This window comes from Pezoporus wallicus, unplaced genomic scaffold, assembly GCF_028554395.1.
Source record: "Pezoporus wallicus isolate ANWC-B61680 ecotype Strahan unplaced genomic scaffold, APGP_CSIRO_Pwel_v1 scaffold_2146, whole genome shotgun sequence".
Classification (NCBI taxonomy): domain Eukaryota; kingdom Metazoa; phylum Chordata; class Aves; order Psittaciformes; family Psittacidae; genus Pezoporus; species Pezoporus wallicus.
Genome location: NW_026639769.1, coordinates 4,689,225 through 4,707,081, shown reverse-complemented (window position 1 = coordinate 4,707,081; position 17,857 = coordinate 4,689,225). Strand labels below are relative to the sequence as shown.

The window sequence follows — 17,857 nt, the reverse complement described above, 5'->3', positions numbered from 1 at the left end:
CATTATTATAAGCCTACTTATCATTCAAGGTGTATTAGCTGTTTCTTGTGTTGTATTACTTATTTGTTAGGATCTTTAAAAACAAGTCTTTCCTTTCCACAACCCCCATAGCAATTCAGAAGATCACTCTGATTGAATAAAAAACAAGAGCTGCCTAATTAATAGTCTTTTAGTGATTCCTCCAAGAGTTTAATTAAAATAAACAAGCAGCAGAATCCTAAAACGATTACTTTTAATAAGATTTTTTTTTAATCAGCTCATTTTACTTGTAATATTTCTAGTGTAAAGTGGCTTATTTCTCATTAGGCTCTTTCATAGTGCTGAATCCCTCACTTGTCCTGTTACAGTAATTACAGACATCTGTACAAGTTTAGCATAGAGATTTTGAAGTCCTAAAGAGGATACAGTAAGTTGTTTGTATAAATTAAATGTAAGCCTGCTTTACCTTTGGGGAAGTGTTAGTGCTTATTTGTGCAAAAAGTATTTACAGAAGCCAACAAATTAATTCATGTAAACAGCAAATATAGTTAATGCTCATTTTCTGTGATAGGCTTTTGGCTCAGCTATTTTAACTTTCCACTTTGTATGTAAATCAAGTGTTATTTTCTAGTAGATTTAATTTTATTTTTTTTTTATGTAGGTCTTTCTTACTAAATTAAGATTTAAAACACAAATCAAAAGATTTTTTTAATTTCTTCTGCCTTGGATCCACTGGTTCACAATTTTACTGAGGCTGTTGTAAGAGCTGAATATGAACTGCTAGGTTTCAAAATCAAGCTATTTCAGATTACAGGGGATGCTTTAGAGCTGTATGATGGACTAGAGATGCATCTTCATTAAAAAGGTTTTTTCTGCATTAAGTCATTACTTAAAATTACCTTGTCAGGAGGAAAATGGTAATTCATAACTATTAACTAGGGAAGTATTTTCCCCATGTATCTAGTCCATTGGAAACATAAACATTACTTCCTGATCATACACTAAACATAAAATTGAAAGTTTCCATATAGTTAATGCCATTAAAGCTGCTGATGCTACTAATGTGTGTTTCGTTAAAGGCTTGTGCAAGGGCTAGGATGACAAGAGTCTTCATTCCTGTCTACATACAGTCTCAAAAAGGCTGCACCCACTGTGTCATCTCTGAAGTTTTGATGGTCTGCTCATTGCTCCCCATTTAACATGTGGTGTTTCTATACCATTGCTGATGACCCTTGCTATAGAAGATAAAGAGAGAAATCAGAAGACAACTGCTAGCTACTGAAATGAAGTGCCTCAGGACACTGCTCATCCACAAGAAACGCAAGCGTTTGCAAAAGAAAGGTTTGTTCACTCAAGCAAACAAAACCAAGTTCTGAGTCAGCAAGTGCTTTACTAACTTCAGTTGGTCCACTTCCATGCGTAAAATTGGGCATACCTACAACATGGGGACTTCCACAGTCTGTTGCAAGAGACTCTGAGAGAAACTGTATAGATTTAGTGCAAATGTAAAGATTTATCCTAGATGAAGATTTGGTTGCAGGGCAAAAACCATCTTACTCGATAAAATGTTCACCCATCCTTTCCCTGGGTGGCCACTAAGCAGCTCAGGCTGAATACTCCTCAGCTGTAGCTTGTTTTATTTGTTAGGCTAGTTTGAGAGTTTCTCTCAAAATCCCCACCCTTCTGCATTCAAGATAAGATGTAGTAACATGGGTTCTCAGGAACAAGTGTGGCCTTGCTGTTTGAGAAGTTCCATCTGTAGAGTGCTATAGCAACTTCCATAGGAGGCATCTATTTACCCATTCAGGAGAAAAATCCCCCTGAATGGCTGAGCAACAAGGGGAAAAAAGCAACCAGGTAGAAATTTACTGTGCTGATAGCATTTGTTCTTCTTTTCTTTAAATGTCACAACAAGAAAGCAGAAGGATCACGAGAATTCAGAAAGGAGTCTTATAACCAGCAGTACTGCTTTGCTCCTGACTTATCGCAGCTGAAAGCACCACGATATGTCACTTGCAAAGCAGATAAAAATATTTCCTCTGTTACCTTAATGAGAAGGTCACTGTTATTTCAGTTTCTCTGTGGGAGCTACTGGTTGTGAAGAACTTTGCTAATCCATGCACCATCTTGTTTTTTTAGAGCAGGAAAATGGGACTGGGGCAAGCCACAGAGAACCTGCTATCAAGCATGCAGTGCCCAAATCACCTCAAAAGAGTGTCTAAAAGATCTGTTCAAAAGGTAAACAAATGCATTCAAGTTTATATGGACTTGGAAGAGGAGAACCCCAGTGCAGACCTGAGCCTTTCTCCAACTGGCCTTTCCAGGAAGCTGCAGCTATGTCCAGGGAACATGTCACCTTCCCAGCAAGGTGTTTCCTCATCTTCCCAAGTACAGTCTGCTCTGTCGGCTCTGCTACCACAGCTGCCAGCCCCTCCACCCTTACCCCCTGGAAATAAAGTGCCTCTTCCACCACTTCTTGTGCCTGGCATAACTGCACCATCACTCCCACCTCTCCAGCCATGCAGCAATCCTGAATGCAACCATCTTACTTGTGGCTATGGGGGGCAGCCTCACCCTAAGAAGACGCCAACATTGAGGATGAAGATATTTCACTGGCAAAAGCTCCCTTCTGATGTGGTGAGACGTACGTACTTCTTTTTATCCCTGTTCATTTACTTCACATCCAAATAATACTGTTGAGGGGCTAGGCCTTGACATCAGGGAATAAGAACTTGCTGCTATGATAAAATATATAAACATGCATGTAAAAAAAAAAACAAACAAAACCAAAATATGTTTTCTTGGGCAGAGATCTAAATTCAGATTCATTCCCAGTATCTTCAGTTTCACTGTGGCAGTCTCTCCTAAAGAAAAAGGAGGCGAGATCCTTGGTGCAGACCAGTTCATGTTTTGAAGTGCCATGTGTTACTCAGATGGCTCCTGATGATTCTGGTAATAAGGTTGGGCTTGGAAGTCCCTGCCTTTTGCAAAGAGAGACATTTACCTAATTGGATGCAACATCCCTGTTTTGGGTACCACAACTGTGCAATGTGTAACCAGTCAGCAATAGCAGAGAGAATGTGAAGCAGCCCATTAAATTTATCTGCTGTCTTTGGTTCAGTGAATCAAATGTAGCAATAGTTTTCCAGGTTTAATTAGGCTTCAAATCTTTAGGATGCTATCTGTGGGAGCTGCCACTCTTAAATAATTAACATTTGTCCAGGACTAATTAGCGTTCTATTTCATTCATCTTCTAAATTGTGTGTTCCACAATCACACTGCCTTGAAAGTACTCCTTTACCTCTGTGGTCCGTCTTGGAGATTACAAAATACTCTTGTGCTGAGTGGAAAGATCTGTTGAACAGTCATGCCCCATGGTTCTTCCTAATGAACTCCTGGCCCATCACCGGTGAGTGTCTTGCAACTGTCCTTTATTGTGTTTCTCTCTTCTAGAAAGCCACTCCATGTGGGCTGTGATGCCAAGCAGCAGCAAGGAGCTTGTAGAGCCTGACTATGCAAGCTTGGAGCTACTTTTCTCTGTCCCACCAACAGCACCTATGGAGAAAATGAGGCCAAAAATAAAGAAAATAAAAGAGGTACTTGGACTGCTCACTTTTTGTAGAACCAGGCAAAATCCTTGAAATTTAAAAGCTTATTCACTCTTTATTGCTGTCAATAATTCATAATAAGAAAGCTTGAAATATTTTTATCATTTCCTGAGATTATCTAAAAGAAGCATTTGAGAGGTTTAGAATTAAACATGAAGTAACTTTGCTGAGGGACAGGTCTTCATCTGAGAGAAGGAGGACATGGGAATTTCAATATTAACTCTTATCAATCAGAATATTCTGGACAAATCAATTCCCTTCTCTGTGCCTTTGCCTCTTTCTAAAACAGATCTAATGACCTGTACTGTTTCAAATTGCTCTGAGTTTGATAAGCTTGGCAGTCCTGGGTAATATTGGTTGGATCTGATCATCTTAAAGGTCTTTTCCAACCCATTCTATGATTTTATGAAGGAAGAGTGTTGATAATGTTATTATGAAGAATTAATCTTGCCCTACAAACAAGAGCTCTAAAATTTCTGTTAAAATCAGGGTATTTCTAGCTCACTGCCTTTTTTTTCTTCTCCCCACAGATCACATTCATAGCTCCAAAAAAGAGCCTCCTTCTGAGTATACTTCTGAAGCAATTTAAGTGGTAAGATCTGGAGAGTTCCATGTGAATTACTTATTTGATGTTGTCTCTGTTTATTGAGACATTAAATGAGGTAAATTTGGCAGAAATACTTTACATTTATATTTTATCTTTCTTTAGCAAGGAGTCAAATTTCTATTTTATTTTTTAAAAAACCCAAACAAATGCAAACAATAAACCAATAAGATTTGGCAGTCTCTTTCCAGACAATTAATACCACGTCTCAAATTGTTATTAGACATAAAATGGACCACTAATTCCTAAAGACACAATAGTCACAATTAACAGCAAAATCATGTGAAAACATATTTGTCTTTGCTATTATTGACATAAATATGAACTGCTGGCAGCAAGCATTAGTGAAGATTCCTGACTGGAAATTTCAAGTTATTTAATTGATTTTAAAGAGGCATCTCCAGGGGTTCAGATCCAATATGGTATATAGTCTATATCTGCAGATTTTCTATAAATAGGAAACGGTTTCTATAATTAAACAAATGGAAATTTACCAAGTCACAGTCCTCACAGGGAGAGAAAAAAAAATAAACCACCAAACAAACAAACAAAATAAAAGAATCTGTTCTAGCTTTTGGCAAAATATCTTTACTCCTAGATTCTCTGAATCTACTGCAGCATGTTCTGCACTCTCCCTTTTCTTTGTGCAATGGCCTGTATTGCGAGGGCTTCAAAAAGAAACTCAGCCTAGAAGCTCCTTTGTGCTAAGAATAAATCTGAATCGGTCAGAGGAATATTTTTATTTTTTATATTATTATTTTCTCATTGCAAACTGCGTCTCAGTGGGGAAAAACTGCATAACCTAATCCAGTTGCTATTTCCTCCCTCTGCATGATTCCCTGGGCAGCAGTTAAGCTCTCCTGGCAGCTAGTGACTGTGGGATCAAAGAATTGAGCCCTGCTTGCACTCATGAGGGATGAGGTTGCTCTGCAACTGGGTGCTGCCTCTGTTAGCACTGGTAGCTACCAGGAAACAAGCTCTCCAGAGACCAAACCAGAGCAGTCTGGACCCATTTCAAAGACATGTTGTCTGCCTAAGTTTCAGGAAAGGATTTGCAGTAAAACCTTCTGGGATCTTTATAAATACTTCTAAGCAGGAGGAAAGCCATTGGTTTTAGCATTGGCTTTGCTGTAAGGAGTGGAGAAATTCAAAAGTAAATCTTTTCTCAGTGACACTGGATGCCTGCAGGAAAAGGAGAGCCTTCAGGGTTTGTTGTGTAAAGATGAACAAAGCCCAGAAAGCACATGTAGTTTACAAGTAACACTACTTTAGGTTTAAAAAAATCCTTTGCTTTTTCATATCTACACTGTACTTCTGAGGACTAAGTCCAAAATGTAATGTGAGGCAGGTATAATAAAAATTACTTCATTTACTCCTAAAGTGCTAGCTGAGAGATTTGGATCTTTTCTGTTTGTCATGTTACTCCTCCCTACACCATTGCTCTATAGCACTTGTCTTTCATACAGCTCCAATGAAGAGATTGCTGCCATGATTCAGAAAGGGGACAGTTCTAAGTTGGACACTGAGATACTGAAGCAGCTACTTAAACTGCTGCCTGAAGACCATGAGGTATCTATTAAGTGTGTTATTCTGATGGAGTTCAGTGTGTTTTGTGCTCAGCTTAAAACACTATCACTACAAAAGCAAGAAGCTACAACTGGAATCCACAACCCCTGCACCATCTCAGTCAATGATTTTCTAAGGTAGAGTGGTGGGAAGTCTTCCCCAGCAACAGACTGGTCTCTTCACACAGGGGTTAGGCAACAGCCTGTTGGGAGACTCAACACTGCTGTAGATCAAGTGCTGTTCTTTATTCACATTGTTTTAATTAGATGGATGAAGTACGTTAACATTTGCGGACTTAGGTGAATAAAAAGCCTTCCAGAGCAGGTTTCAGTGAGGATAAAGGGAAAGTACCTATCTTTCTCAAAGGGTTGCTGGACTTCTGTGCACTGCAACTTGCTGAATCCCTGCCTACGGATCAGGGATTCATCCTACAAGATGCTGTACAAATGCAGGTGACCTTCCAGTCAAAACAAAACCTATGTGCTTGCCCTTACAAACCAGTTCATATATGAGATTTATTGTATAACTGCCTTACTGCTATTGTCTGTGCACACAAGAAGTTCAGAAAACCCAGCTTCATGCTTGTATGAAGCAATAGGCACCAGAAATATTTGTGTGCTTATTTTACTGTTTCATTCCCTGTTAGATAAATAGCCTGAAGTCTTTCAAAGAAGAAAGAACAGAATTAGCAAATGCTGATCAGTTTTATCTCCATCTCTTGGAAGTTCCTAGGTAAGCAAAATTTTCCTTGTCTTCAGTCTATGAGTGTGGTTCTTGTAAGGTTTGTCTGTAAGAATTAAGACCTCTGTTTCCTGTGCTAGAAAGATGTTCCAGATATTCAGTCTTCAGGATAAATCATCTGACTGCTATTTCTAGAGCTGGTTTGAGAAACTTTTTCTTCCCAAAGGCTGAAGAGGCTTTCAGACACCTTTGGCAAACTACAGTTAATTTAACCTTGATATGAGGAAACTCTTGACTGGTGTACAGTAACTATCTGTATGGCAGCAAGTTGCAGACTGAATCCTACCATAAGCCTGCTGATTCACTGCACCACTGGTTTAGAGATTCCAGTCTGCCAAAGACAGCCCACAAACCCATGAGTGAATCACTGCAGTGCCTGTGCTTTCACCCAGTCAGATGAGGTATACACAGAGAAATCTTTATGCTGTTCATAAAAACATGTTGATACGTTGTAATTCATAGCAATAGCCCTCCATAAATCCAATCGGTTGCCATGCCACAACCAGAGATGCTTTTTCAAAAATTTCACGGTGAAAATGGGGCTTTTAATTGTCTAAAACTTATATCTACCTTTAAAAGTACTTTAGAAAATGTTTTCATGGCTCTTCCACAGCTTTAATCCATGGTGAGGCATAAATACCGTTAAAGGACATCACTGCAAAAATATTTTAAATTTCTGTTTGGGAAGTTAAAAGGAGGATCAAAAATCCTGGTTAGTGCTGCCTAGGAACTGGGAAAAAAATATGGCTTCCTTATGCAAGGAAGTCACTGCCAGATGTCAGTGCAACATTGCTTTCTGAAAGAGGAGACAATTGTTTCTAGGACATCTTTGGAAGTATGTGTTTGATTTATTTATAATCCAGTTCTTGTGTCAGAGCATTAAGGAGAACATAATGCTGGTACTGAGCTTTGCCTAAAAATGGGCTGAACACAAGTCAATTAATCTGGCATGTGAGGTTTGTTTTTGTGGGGTTGTTTCGTTAGGGTTTTTTTCTCTTTTAGCTATCATTTGCGGATTGAATGTATGCTGATTTGTGAGGAAACAAAAATTCAGCTGGAGTGTCTGTGGCCAAAAGCACAAGCCATCAGGACAGCCTGTGAAAGTAAGTGCATCAGTGCTGTGCCTATGCCCAGGCACAGTCGTAGGAAGCCTCTCTTTTACTTGAATAGCATCAGTGGTAGCATATGCTACAATCCAATAAAAATACTCTATTTAATTGCTGAATATGTCATGAATGTAAAAGTTATTCTACAGATTCCTTCTTCTAGGATTCATTTTGCAGAATTGCAGTTGTGCTGTCCTGCTCTGGAGTGGACCTTCTGTCAACATGAGTAACACACACCTCTCTCCTATCAGTGGTTCTGCAGAGAGGAAGGAAACTTCCTTTCTGTCCGTGCCAGATTCTGTTTGAATATAGGTCAAATTTTGATGTGCAGTGGAGATTTTTGTCTGTAACAATAAATTGGTTCCAGTTTTTCCTCTAGTGCACACTGGTCACAGTCCAGCTTAGCTCTGTAGTGTAGCAGGCCTCAGTGACATACCAGAATCTGGTCTGCCTTCCAAAATGGATGCCCCAAGTGATGTTCACCAGTGTTTCAGGAACCCCCTCCACTCAAAATTAGCTTTGGTCCTAGTTTTAAGTCATCTTTCTTGAAGTTGCTCTTGGATTCTTGCTTCAGTTCAGTAATTTGAGAGTCAGTGACCTGCTACTGAACATTTAAACTTCAAAACTTGTTTATGTTTGAGCACAAAATTGGCTATACCTGGCTGTCTGGTGTCAGTGCTATAGTTTCTCTTTACTGCACTGTAATCAATAGCACACTGCAGTCCCAACTGTTCATCTTTGTTCTCTGTCCATCCTGTTGCATGGATCAGGGTTTCTGTTCTATTTCTCCCAAAAGCTTTATTCTTGACCCAGTTTCTCCTGCTAAAATGCACAGCTTCTAGTTATCACTCTCACTAAGGATGAAAATGAGGCAAAAAGCCCTTTGCTTTTCTTAGCTTAGACCAGTATGTGCTGGAAATGAGGGCTATAGTCATTCACAAGTTTATACACTTTTTCATATGCACTTCTCCCTCATAAGCAGCTGCAGAGATGACACATCTATACTCCAAACTCGATGGGAAAACTAGTTTTCCATCCATTTGCAGAGAAGAGATCGCAATAGAAACTTACTCATTCTACTTCCATTCAGCTGATATATTTCTGTACTGGTGCATTTCCAAATCTGTAACGATGGCTTGATGTAATCTTGGATAAGAATTTTGTTACTGCCACTGTCAAACCTAAGGAAAATCCTGTTTCAAATAATTTAATATATTGAAAATGTCTCTCTTCTTATTTTTCAGCACTTCTTACCAGTCACCGACTGCTAGTTTTCTGCCAATTGATTCTTAAAGTTGGAAACTTTCTGAACTATGTAAGTAAACTGATTTCTTTAATTGCTGTATTTCTAAAGATTAACAGAAAATACAAATGCAAGACTTGGAAATCGAAGGAAGGAATATTTTTCTGTATCTTCTAGGGGCATCACACTGGAGATGCTGGAGGCTTTAAAATCAGTGCCCTGCTCAGACTAACAGAAACAAAAGCAAACCAAAGCCACATTACTCTGCTTCACTATATTTTGGAGGTATAACGAAACTGTGAAATTGTTCCTGTGTGCATTATTCTCAAATATTTATCTGTCAGAAACTAAGGGGCTTTGACCTAAGTAGCACCCTACTGTAGGTATCTGGAGGTGAGCCTCTGTGTCTGAAATACACCGAAAACTTCTCCACATCTCTCTGTGCAGATGGGATCAAATCCAAATTAATGTTTAGAGGGTTAATATTAAATTTCCTTTCTCAAGTTCACTTAACATATCTGCTTGCTGTTTTCTATCTTTTCTTCTCCAGCTTCTGTCTTGTGTTGACATTTCTTCCAAACTCATCTGTCAAATGAAATTAATTTTAGTGGTATGATGACAAATTCTTGGGTCAGCTTGTGCACTGTGGCAGCACATGGGATGTAAGCTTGAGCAGTTAAAAGACCTTTTGCTTTCTTTTTAACTCCCTATGCATGCCAAATTGAGAAAAAGAATGAATGAGATGAAATTTATCCCTACACTTATAAGAATGAAAACTGAAGTGTTAATTTTTCAATCATGATGTTGTATAGCTGAAAAACTTCCATACTCTTTGACTGACTGTGCGAGGTAACCATTTTTCACTTCAATTTTAGGAGATAGAAAAGAACCACAGAGATCTGCTGCAGCTTCCCAAAGATCTTGACTTTGTTTCCAAGGCAGCAGGGTAGGACATTATTGTTTGGTTTTTGTCATGTATAAATTACTAACCTCGTTAAGGCTAACAAGGAGCTGAGTCATTTTATGATGCTGTAATAAGGTCACAGGACTTCTCTCCTGTGGGAGAGGTTCCCTTCTAACACCAAATAACGCTGAGATTTGTAATTAATCTGGTTAAGACTTTTCATGTGGATTTTTATTTTGGATGATCCATTACTAAAACTTCACGAATGGTGAACTCCCTCATTTTCAATAATGCAATAAAAACATGCAGTTTCCCTGAAATTCTTAGTCGTATTCATGTGCAAGCCCATCAGGAGGTACACGTGCAGAGCTGGTGTAAGAAGGGAACGACTGGGGTGATTTACTAGCAAATGGGGGTCCTCAGGAGTCCCTGAGTTTCTAGAGCAAGTTTCTAACAAAAGTTTTTAATGTATCTGGGTAAAAAGAATAAAGTCTGTTTCTGCAGACTTTCCCCTGTGTGCCTGAAAGCCTCATGAGTCTAGTGCCAACTCCTTCTGTTGAGCTCAGAAGAATCACAGAGAGATATGTTAAATTACACTAATCAGAATCCACATTTATAGCATCAGAAATAACATTTTTAAATCCTGCTATGGATTCATAGGAACCTTGCAATGTGCGAGATTTTCTTGTATCTAGAAGCAGGGATAACTTTTAAACCTGGAAATGAAATAGCATTTGTTAAGTAGCTGGTTTGGTTTTGGTTTTTTTTTAATGTATTTTTATTTAGTAGCGCAACAGAAGATATTATGGCTTTCCTGAGTTATCTGTGCAGAATTTAAGTTGGATGTTGTTTTGAAACATGAATTTATTTTGGGGTTGTGTCATAATAGAAATACTTTTGTTACCTGAAACTAAATCTTGATGGTCAGTGACAGAAATGTGCTGGGTTTTAAATAATTGCCTTCTACTTTAGTCAAACTTACAGAGCTGACCTGTGGAGAGCTGTTTACAATGCAAACCCTGCAAGGGACTCTTCTAATGCTGCTCACACCTGGAGGCACTGAGAAACACAAGTTTTGCCGATTCAGTATTTTTTATCTGGCACAAAGACATAGCACAGATTCTTTCTTAAATAAGGGTTTGAGGACACCAAAAAGGACTTATCTAGAGATCTACTGCAAAAGCAGGGTCTGGGTTGGATGATTAACTCTACATTCATTTGCAGAGATGTTACTGTTTGCAATAATCTTTTAACTTAATGAAAACAAAAGACTCACCCCTTCAGTGTACTGTCCTTTTTGTGGACCTTTCAGAATCCACTTTGATGCTATGCGGGCGGAGGCAGGTGCCAATTTGAAGAAACTGTTGGAAATAGAGAAGCGCTTATTTTTGTCGACAGATGATGTAAAAATGCAGCATGCAAAATCTGTTCAGGTAGGTAATGTGGGTGTGACACACTTCCCATCCTTCTTCCCAAACACTTTAAATCTCTTCTCAAACCCACTGTAATTCAGGTTGCATTTGGACATAGAGCTCTATGGGAAAGAGGTCATAGCTACACTCCCCCTGCACCCTGTTGGAAGGAGCATCCCATATCCCATTACCACTTCTGTAATGTGGTATTGTGATGAGGAAACAGCTGAGGACTAGTCAGCTTTGTGTGTGGGCAGAAGGAAGGAAGGCCCTAAAAATGAAATGTAGGATGCAGCTATAAATGCAGACAGTGCAGTATGGAAATATGTTTTGTCTCGATGCTCTTTGGGGAAAAAAGTGAACAGATTTGCAATATGCTTTTTTTGTTTGTTTTTTTTTTCCTCCTTTGCACATATTTCCAAACATTCCAGCTTTTCATGTTCTCAAAACAGGGTCACTTAAGTAAAGCTAAAAGGCAGAAACCCTAGTGCTATATCTGCCTTGATCAGTCATCCCAGGTTGTGCCAATTACCACACGGTGCTGTGATGAAAGTGGCAACATGCAATAAGCTGCTTTGGGACAAATGGAAGTGGGTAAAGCAGATGGTTCAATGAAGAAGAAACTATCACATATTGTGAACTGTTCTTAATAGTCAGGTTTTTTTAAACTAACTGCTCTAATAGGTTTGAGTCTTCTGGGCAGCTCAGAATATGTTACTTGCTATATGTACATAAACTTTGTTGTAAACTGTGTCTCAGGACAGTCTCGATGCTTCAAAGGACCTGCAGAAGGAATTTGCCAGCATTGAAAGGAAAAAAGAAGAACTTGCTGATTATCTTTGTGAAGACCGAACAAAATTGTCTTTAGAAGATGTTTTTAGGACAATGAAAACCTTCAGAGAGCTCTTCCTCAAGGCCTTACAGGTGGTTTCCTTTTGTGACCATTTAGAAATAGGTTGAGAACTTTCGTGTTTTTTAAGCAAGCAAGAATTTCTTTTTTATTTCTACTCCATGCTGGGCTAAACCCCGGCTGCAGAAGTAAATGAGTGTAATTCTTTATCTGCTTGTAACATGAAGCAAGAAATAAGCACATGGGCAAATATAAAATGTGATTGATTTTTCTTTTTTTTTTTTTTTCTTTCTTTTCTGGAGAACTAGGAAACCTCCAAGTTGCCATTCCATTGCAAAATTATTAATCAGGCCTCAATGCAATAGAAGCTTAGTGGTGTGTGGAAAAAATGAACAGCCTGACATGCTTTATATGCTTTGCCAATAGGCAAAAGATGATTTTTCCAATAGACAAATCTAATTGGAAGATATATTTACATCTAGGTGTTTTATTGTACTAGTTAGCTCAAAACAGTACGTTTTGTGTCCCATACAAAACAAGGTATCTCACAAGAGATTATATTTGGCACTTTATCAATTTATAAGGCTTGCAATAAGGAGTAAGAAAATAGGAACTCTACCACAAATGTTGTGTAGAGCACCTTCCAGCTGGTTCGCTAGAGGCCTTCACAGTTTCACAGCCCCTACTCTCTACTTCACTCCTGAACTAACATATTTCCTTTAGGGTTTTCTTAACATCCCTTTTTATCACCCCTTAAGCCAGGTGAGAGTGGCTTCAGATTTACGTATTTTAACAGCAACAATCACCCACTCCTTTGCTGAATCCAGGAGAGCCCCAGACTGGATTTGCCTTTTATAGAGAAAATCATCCACATTACAAGAAATATTACAAGAATACAGACATCTATGCTGGGCAATGTCAAGGCAAGAGAGGTTGAAGGAGTGCTATTGCATACATCATAGTTTCAGATGAAAACAAAGGAGCTTCTGGGGAAGTGGTGGAAGATGAAAGATGAAAAATATATCCTGAATGTTCCCACTACCTGGTTGTCCTGTGAGGAACTGGGCTTCAATTTTGCAAGCAATACAGCTGTCCAGGCTCCAAAGAGATGCTATAGCACCGCAGACGGTGTGGAAAATAAACCCTATGAACCACAGATCTTCTGTCAATACACTTGATCCTTATAGTTCCTAAAGCTGTAGGCAGGAATGATAGAATTAAGAGTTAAGAACATAATGGCTCAGCATATGTGGAGACATATACTGGGAAATTGCTGTGAAGGGTAAATGTAACAACTGCAGTTCTTCTAAGAAGCAGTACCAATAAAAGTTATGTACTGTTCTAGTACTGCTTCAGAAGATTCAAACTACTTGTTTGGGTGCTGCTTGTTCACAATTGGGTTGGAGCAACTAGAAAGAAGCTTCTTTTTATCTACTCAACTTATAAACTCATTTTCATCCTATTTTTGGTTTCATTTCTCAGCAGCACCTCACCTCAGAGGTACCACAGCTGTTAGTCCCATGGTATGCATCTTTATTACTGCTATTGCAGACCTGTAATGTAATCTCCTCTCCCTTCTTGCCTTGCTTTCTCTTATTACTGTAGTAAAGATACTCTCTGTGCTTGAAATGACAACATGCTGGAAACTTGAAGGTCTTAGTTTTTAAAGCATATTTTTGTTGTGCAGTTTTCATTTTTACACTAGAATCAGCCATGTGCATCTCTTTACAGTGCCATTTGATGTAAGTTTTAAGGCTGAGGTGTAACCTATATTTTGAGATATCTTCTGTGTAAAGCAGATCTCTTAGCACTACCAAAGTAGCTAGTGCTGTCTTTCCATTCTCACACCACATAAGAAGGGAAACAACTATGATATAGACTGATACTTCATATCTCCTAGCCTTAAATAGAAAGATTTCGGGTTTGTATCCTTGTTTAAACAAAACCTTTTTCCATTCCCTGAGAGTTCTTTCTGGTGTCTCATTTTTTAGGTAACAAAAAATGAGCTACACAAATGAAATTACTATCGTAAGAACCTGCCCTCTTTCTCTTCATCTACTTGAAGTGAGGGAAGAGGGGGGAGGGCTTTTCAAAGTCACTCAAGTTACCCCCAAAACCAAAAAGGAGCTGGTTTGTCACCTGGGACTGATGATTGTTTCACCAACTCTTAAAAAATAAAAGGAGCAGATGGCAGGAGGAAGGAGACAAGGAGAAAGTAGCTTCCCAGCTCAAGGTTAAAAAACCATAATTGGAGATATACTGAGAACCGAGTTGTAAAATTGTGCAGAAAAGAAACACTGTGTGATTATAGGAGATTGGGAGAAACGTTTGATTTCCCTTAGTAGTTGCAGCTGTTCAAAGAGGGGAGTTCCCAAAAAAGAGGCTGTCTAATCTCAGACAAAGGAGAAAAATGTTAAACAGAATATGCTTTAGGAAGTACTCAGTTGACAGAGGTTATATAGACAGCTCTGTGCAGGGATAGTTCCTTTGAGTTCTCCCCTAGGATTATCAAGCCAGAGCAGCTGCTCCTCAGTAGGGTGCACATGGTGTCAGAACAGGATGTGCTTTTAGTTAGTGTGGGGATAAACAGTTGTTGTGGAGCATCTTTTAATTCAAAGATCAGGCAAATATCTAACATCCCACAAAGTGCAAATCCAAAGTGATACCGTCTTTCATTCAGTCTCATCCATAAAGCTGCCTTCAGTAATCTAGGAGATGGAGAAGTGATTGTGAATACTCATTCCTCTGCCTTGTTACCAAGCTACCTTGTTGAGCTTTCTTATGGTGAAGAAACTCTGTTGAAAGTGTATTTGTGTCAAATCGTTCTGTATATTTAAAAAAAAAATTCTCTGAACAATTCTGTTCAGGCTTGCTCAATCCATGAATTTATTCTTAACGTATTTCGGTTTGTTTTCAGTACTGTGTGTGTGCTGCTCAAGTAATGTACCCCTGAATTCACCTTCTTTATTCCTTGTGGCATGTTACATAGAGATATTCTCCCAGGGCCCACAGATCTGCAAGTTTCTAAACAGCCATAATATCTCAAAGATATTATGCTAGGAATTTATCAGGCAAGCACATAGGAGGCATGCAGTGATGAAAAGCTTTTAACCTCCCCATAAGACAGCACCACCTGCACCTCTTTCTTTCAGAAGCACCCTCCATTCGGAGCAAATATGTGGTCTTCTTTGTCAAAAGTACATGATTTTTTCTCTCCTCTTTTAGGCATCCAGTGAAGGTGCACCATAACCTTGAGCCCATAATGCTTCTATATTTCAGAAAGATTAACTCTATTAAGGTTCATAAATTTTCCTTATTTGTCTGGAAATCTCTTTGGACCAAAGAATTCTAGGATTTTATTTTCTATAAGGTCTCTAAGAAACTTGTGCATGCTTCCTGGGACTTCTTCAGCCCATCTTATGGAAACAGTGGCAGATGACCCACAGCAATCAACCAAATCTATCACTATAATGGGAAAATGTCTTTCCTGATGCCAAACTCCCCCCCCTCCCCCAGAGAAGACCATACATGTCTCATCAAGAATCCTATCTGCATCAAATCATCAACATCTTCCTGGGCATTATTAAATTTTGTAATGTGGTACAGCAGCACCCTTCTCTTAGCATCACACATCTCTAGGACAGCAGGACAAATAACTACTAATCTACCAACAATACGTAGATAAGCTACTGGCTGATAGCAGACAAAAGCAGTCAAGCTTCGAGGTGGTGGTGGCATTGTTCTGTTGATGACTGCAGCTCTGCAACAAGGACTGCATAAGCTTTTAAGAAAATGGCTTTTGCTATCTGGATGTTCTGCTGCAGTTATCCCAGTTGTTCAGAACCACTCTCAATTGTGATACTTACCAAAACCCAGAAATACTCTTCCACTGAGCCAAGGTCTTCCTTTATTAGGAGTAATCATTCAATTGCTTTCTCTTCCTCCGTTAATCATATCATCTTGGTACCAGCAGCTCTGTGGAAATCAGAGTCCTGCCTGTCTGAATAAATCCCAACAGGATTTACGCCATCTTGGCAGTTGTTTGACTGGTACCAACAGACATCCAGCCTTGAGTCTGCCACTGAACACTAGTGAAGCAATACAGCTGGCAAATTTAATGGGTGCCTGAAAAGAAACTGTGAATTGCTGTTTAAGGCAAGTTGAAGAGTTCCTGAAATTTCTGGTAGAAATCCCTGAATGCAAACAATATAAAATCAAGGTTGCTATGGAATAAATTTCTAGCATGCTAATTAAGTTAAGATAATGTTCTGTTTTGTGGACAAATGGACTAATTAAGAAGAATGCATTTCAGTCCATAGTTGAATGTTTCAGTTAAAGCTAATGAAATTGTTTGCTTGTAACATCATCATATGGAGAATGCCCAAGGGATTGACCGGGAAGCTGGTCTGCTATTTACCCTCGAACCCCAGCAGCTGAAAGCTTTCAATGTGCATAGGACATATTCAGAATAGCTATTCATTGCAAATTGAGAGTTTCTTTACCAGCTTTTCTTTCAGTAACTCTCTTTTTTTTTTTTTTGTCCTTCTGTCTGAATGCAGGAAAATCAAGAAAGAAAGGGACAAGCTGCAAAGTCTGAGAAAAGGAAAAAACAGCTTAAAGAAGAGGATGCAAAGAGGCCAAAGAGAGAGTATGGAAGTACATTTAACAAAAAATAATTCTGATTTTATCAGCCAGTCTTTTGTTAACTAGGAGGAAATTATCTGTTTAGCTGTAGTTGATCTAATACAATGACAGTGATTTAGCCATGGGTGATGCGCTTGCCATGCAGATAGTATAGTAAGACATAAATTCTCAAGTGCACGTGAATTCTTGGAAGAAATCATGAGAGAGATGTTAGAAAAAAACATCACTTCCAATGAGCAAGTTACTACTATTTTGCTTGGAGGTAGGTGATACCCTGCTATAGCAATGAATAGCTGTTGGAAGACTTTTTAGGGTGTAGAAAGTTGCATATACTTGAACTTCAAGCTGCGCTGTGTCACTGTGGTAGGCAAGTCATGTTACATACTACTGTTACCACAACATTTGCCTTTTTCTGATTAGATGTCTGATTCCTTAAAGTGGTTATGAGTGTGCTCTAAAAGGGTGACTGCTTTGCTGAAACACAGCTGATTGACATAAATACCGGAAAGCTTTTGTTGGGCTGGGCCTACCTGGGTGTAAAGCATTTCTAGTGCTACCATTGGCATGTGTATGTTTTAAAATTCTATTTTGGAAAATACTTGTCGTCCACTTTCCTTGACAATTTCTGCCAATAGCATTTGGTTATGATTCTTGATTCTTCAGCGAATCACTGCAAAAATGGCATTAATAAATCTGACTGGAGTTCAAGTAGATATTACACCAGATGCTCACCCTCTGGAAGGCTATAATTTCCCTTGTATCAGACATCTTCTTTTAGCTCCTCTTTCACAGTTACTCCTTTTTATAATAAGGAATATTATACAGGAATATAAATTTTAAAAATGCATAAACTTCATTGAAAACTGACCAAAACAAAGTTTTCAATATTGTCTTAACAATATGCTGCACTGCAAATATATTTTATGTACTTTGTAATCATAACATGCTTAATGTAAGGCTGCAGATTAGAACAATAAACCTTTTTGCTGTAAATACAGAAAAGTAATTTAGTATATGGTAAAATAAAATTATAAAGTGACATTCAAGAGCTGTAAATATTGAAGATGTGCTTCAACCCTGCGAAGAGAAGAAGCACCTGACCAGAAGAACCTCCTGCACTTCCAACATGAAATTTAGAGGGAATTGTCATTATTTTTGGTCTTTGTGAGAAGGTGGATTTAATTCTTGGCATATAAACAT

General features: G+C 38.7%; 1 protein-coding gene across 6 annotated transcripts; it reads left to right on the top strand.

Moving 5' to 3' along the window:
• The first annotated feature begins 1,665 nt into the window (after positions 1–1,665).
• Positions 1,666–17,101, top strand: LOC130602863 (inverted formin-2-like). Of its 6 annotated transcripts, XM_057416110.1 has the most exons (14): positions 1,666–1,836; positions 2,119–2,367; positions 2,497–2,623; positions 3,433–3,575; positions 4,118–4,179; positions 5,658–5,760; positions 6,404–6,489; positions 7,501–7,601; positions 8,849–8,919; positions 9,025–9,132; positions 9,723–9,793; positions 11,064–11,184; positions 11,923–12,090; positions 16,573–17,101. In XM_057416110.1, the coding sequence occupies exons 1-14, from the start codon at positions 1,804–1,806 to the stop codon at positions 16,687–16,689; spliced, it is 1,560 nt and encodes a 519-aa protein (XP_057272093.1). In that variant the 5' UTR covers positions 1,666–1,803; the 3' UTR covers positions 16,690–17,101. The 6 variants fall into 6 exon arrangements, with proteins under 6 accessions (XP_057272093.1, XP_057272091.1, XP_057272089.1 ...); XM_057416108.1 differs by having other exon boundaries at positions 2,119–2,623; positions 11,944–12,090; XM_057416106.1 differs by having other exon boundaries at positions 2,119–2,623.
• Positions 17,102–17,857: the final 756 nt, after the last annotated feature.

Bases quoted from the DNA above. Each gene is read 5' to 3' on its own strand.
- LOC130602863 (XM_057416106.1), top strand. From the start codon at position 1,804: ATGGCTGAGCAACAAGGGGAAAAAAGCAACCAG. The intron at 5,761-6,403 runs GTATCTATTAAG...ATTCCCTGTTAG, and splicing joins TGCTGCCTGAAGACCATGAG to ATAAATAGCCTGAAGTCTTT. The intron at 8,920-9,024 runs GTAAGTAAACTG...TGTATCTTCTAG, and splicing joins TTGGAAACTTTCTGAACTAT to GGGCATCACACTGGAGATGC.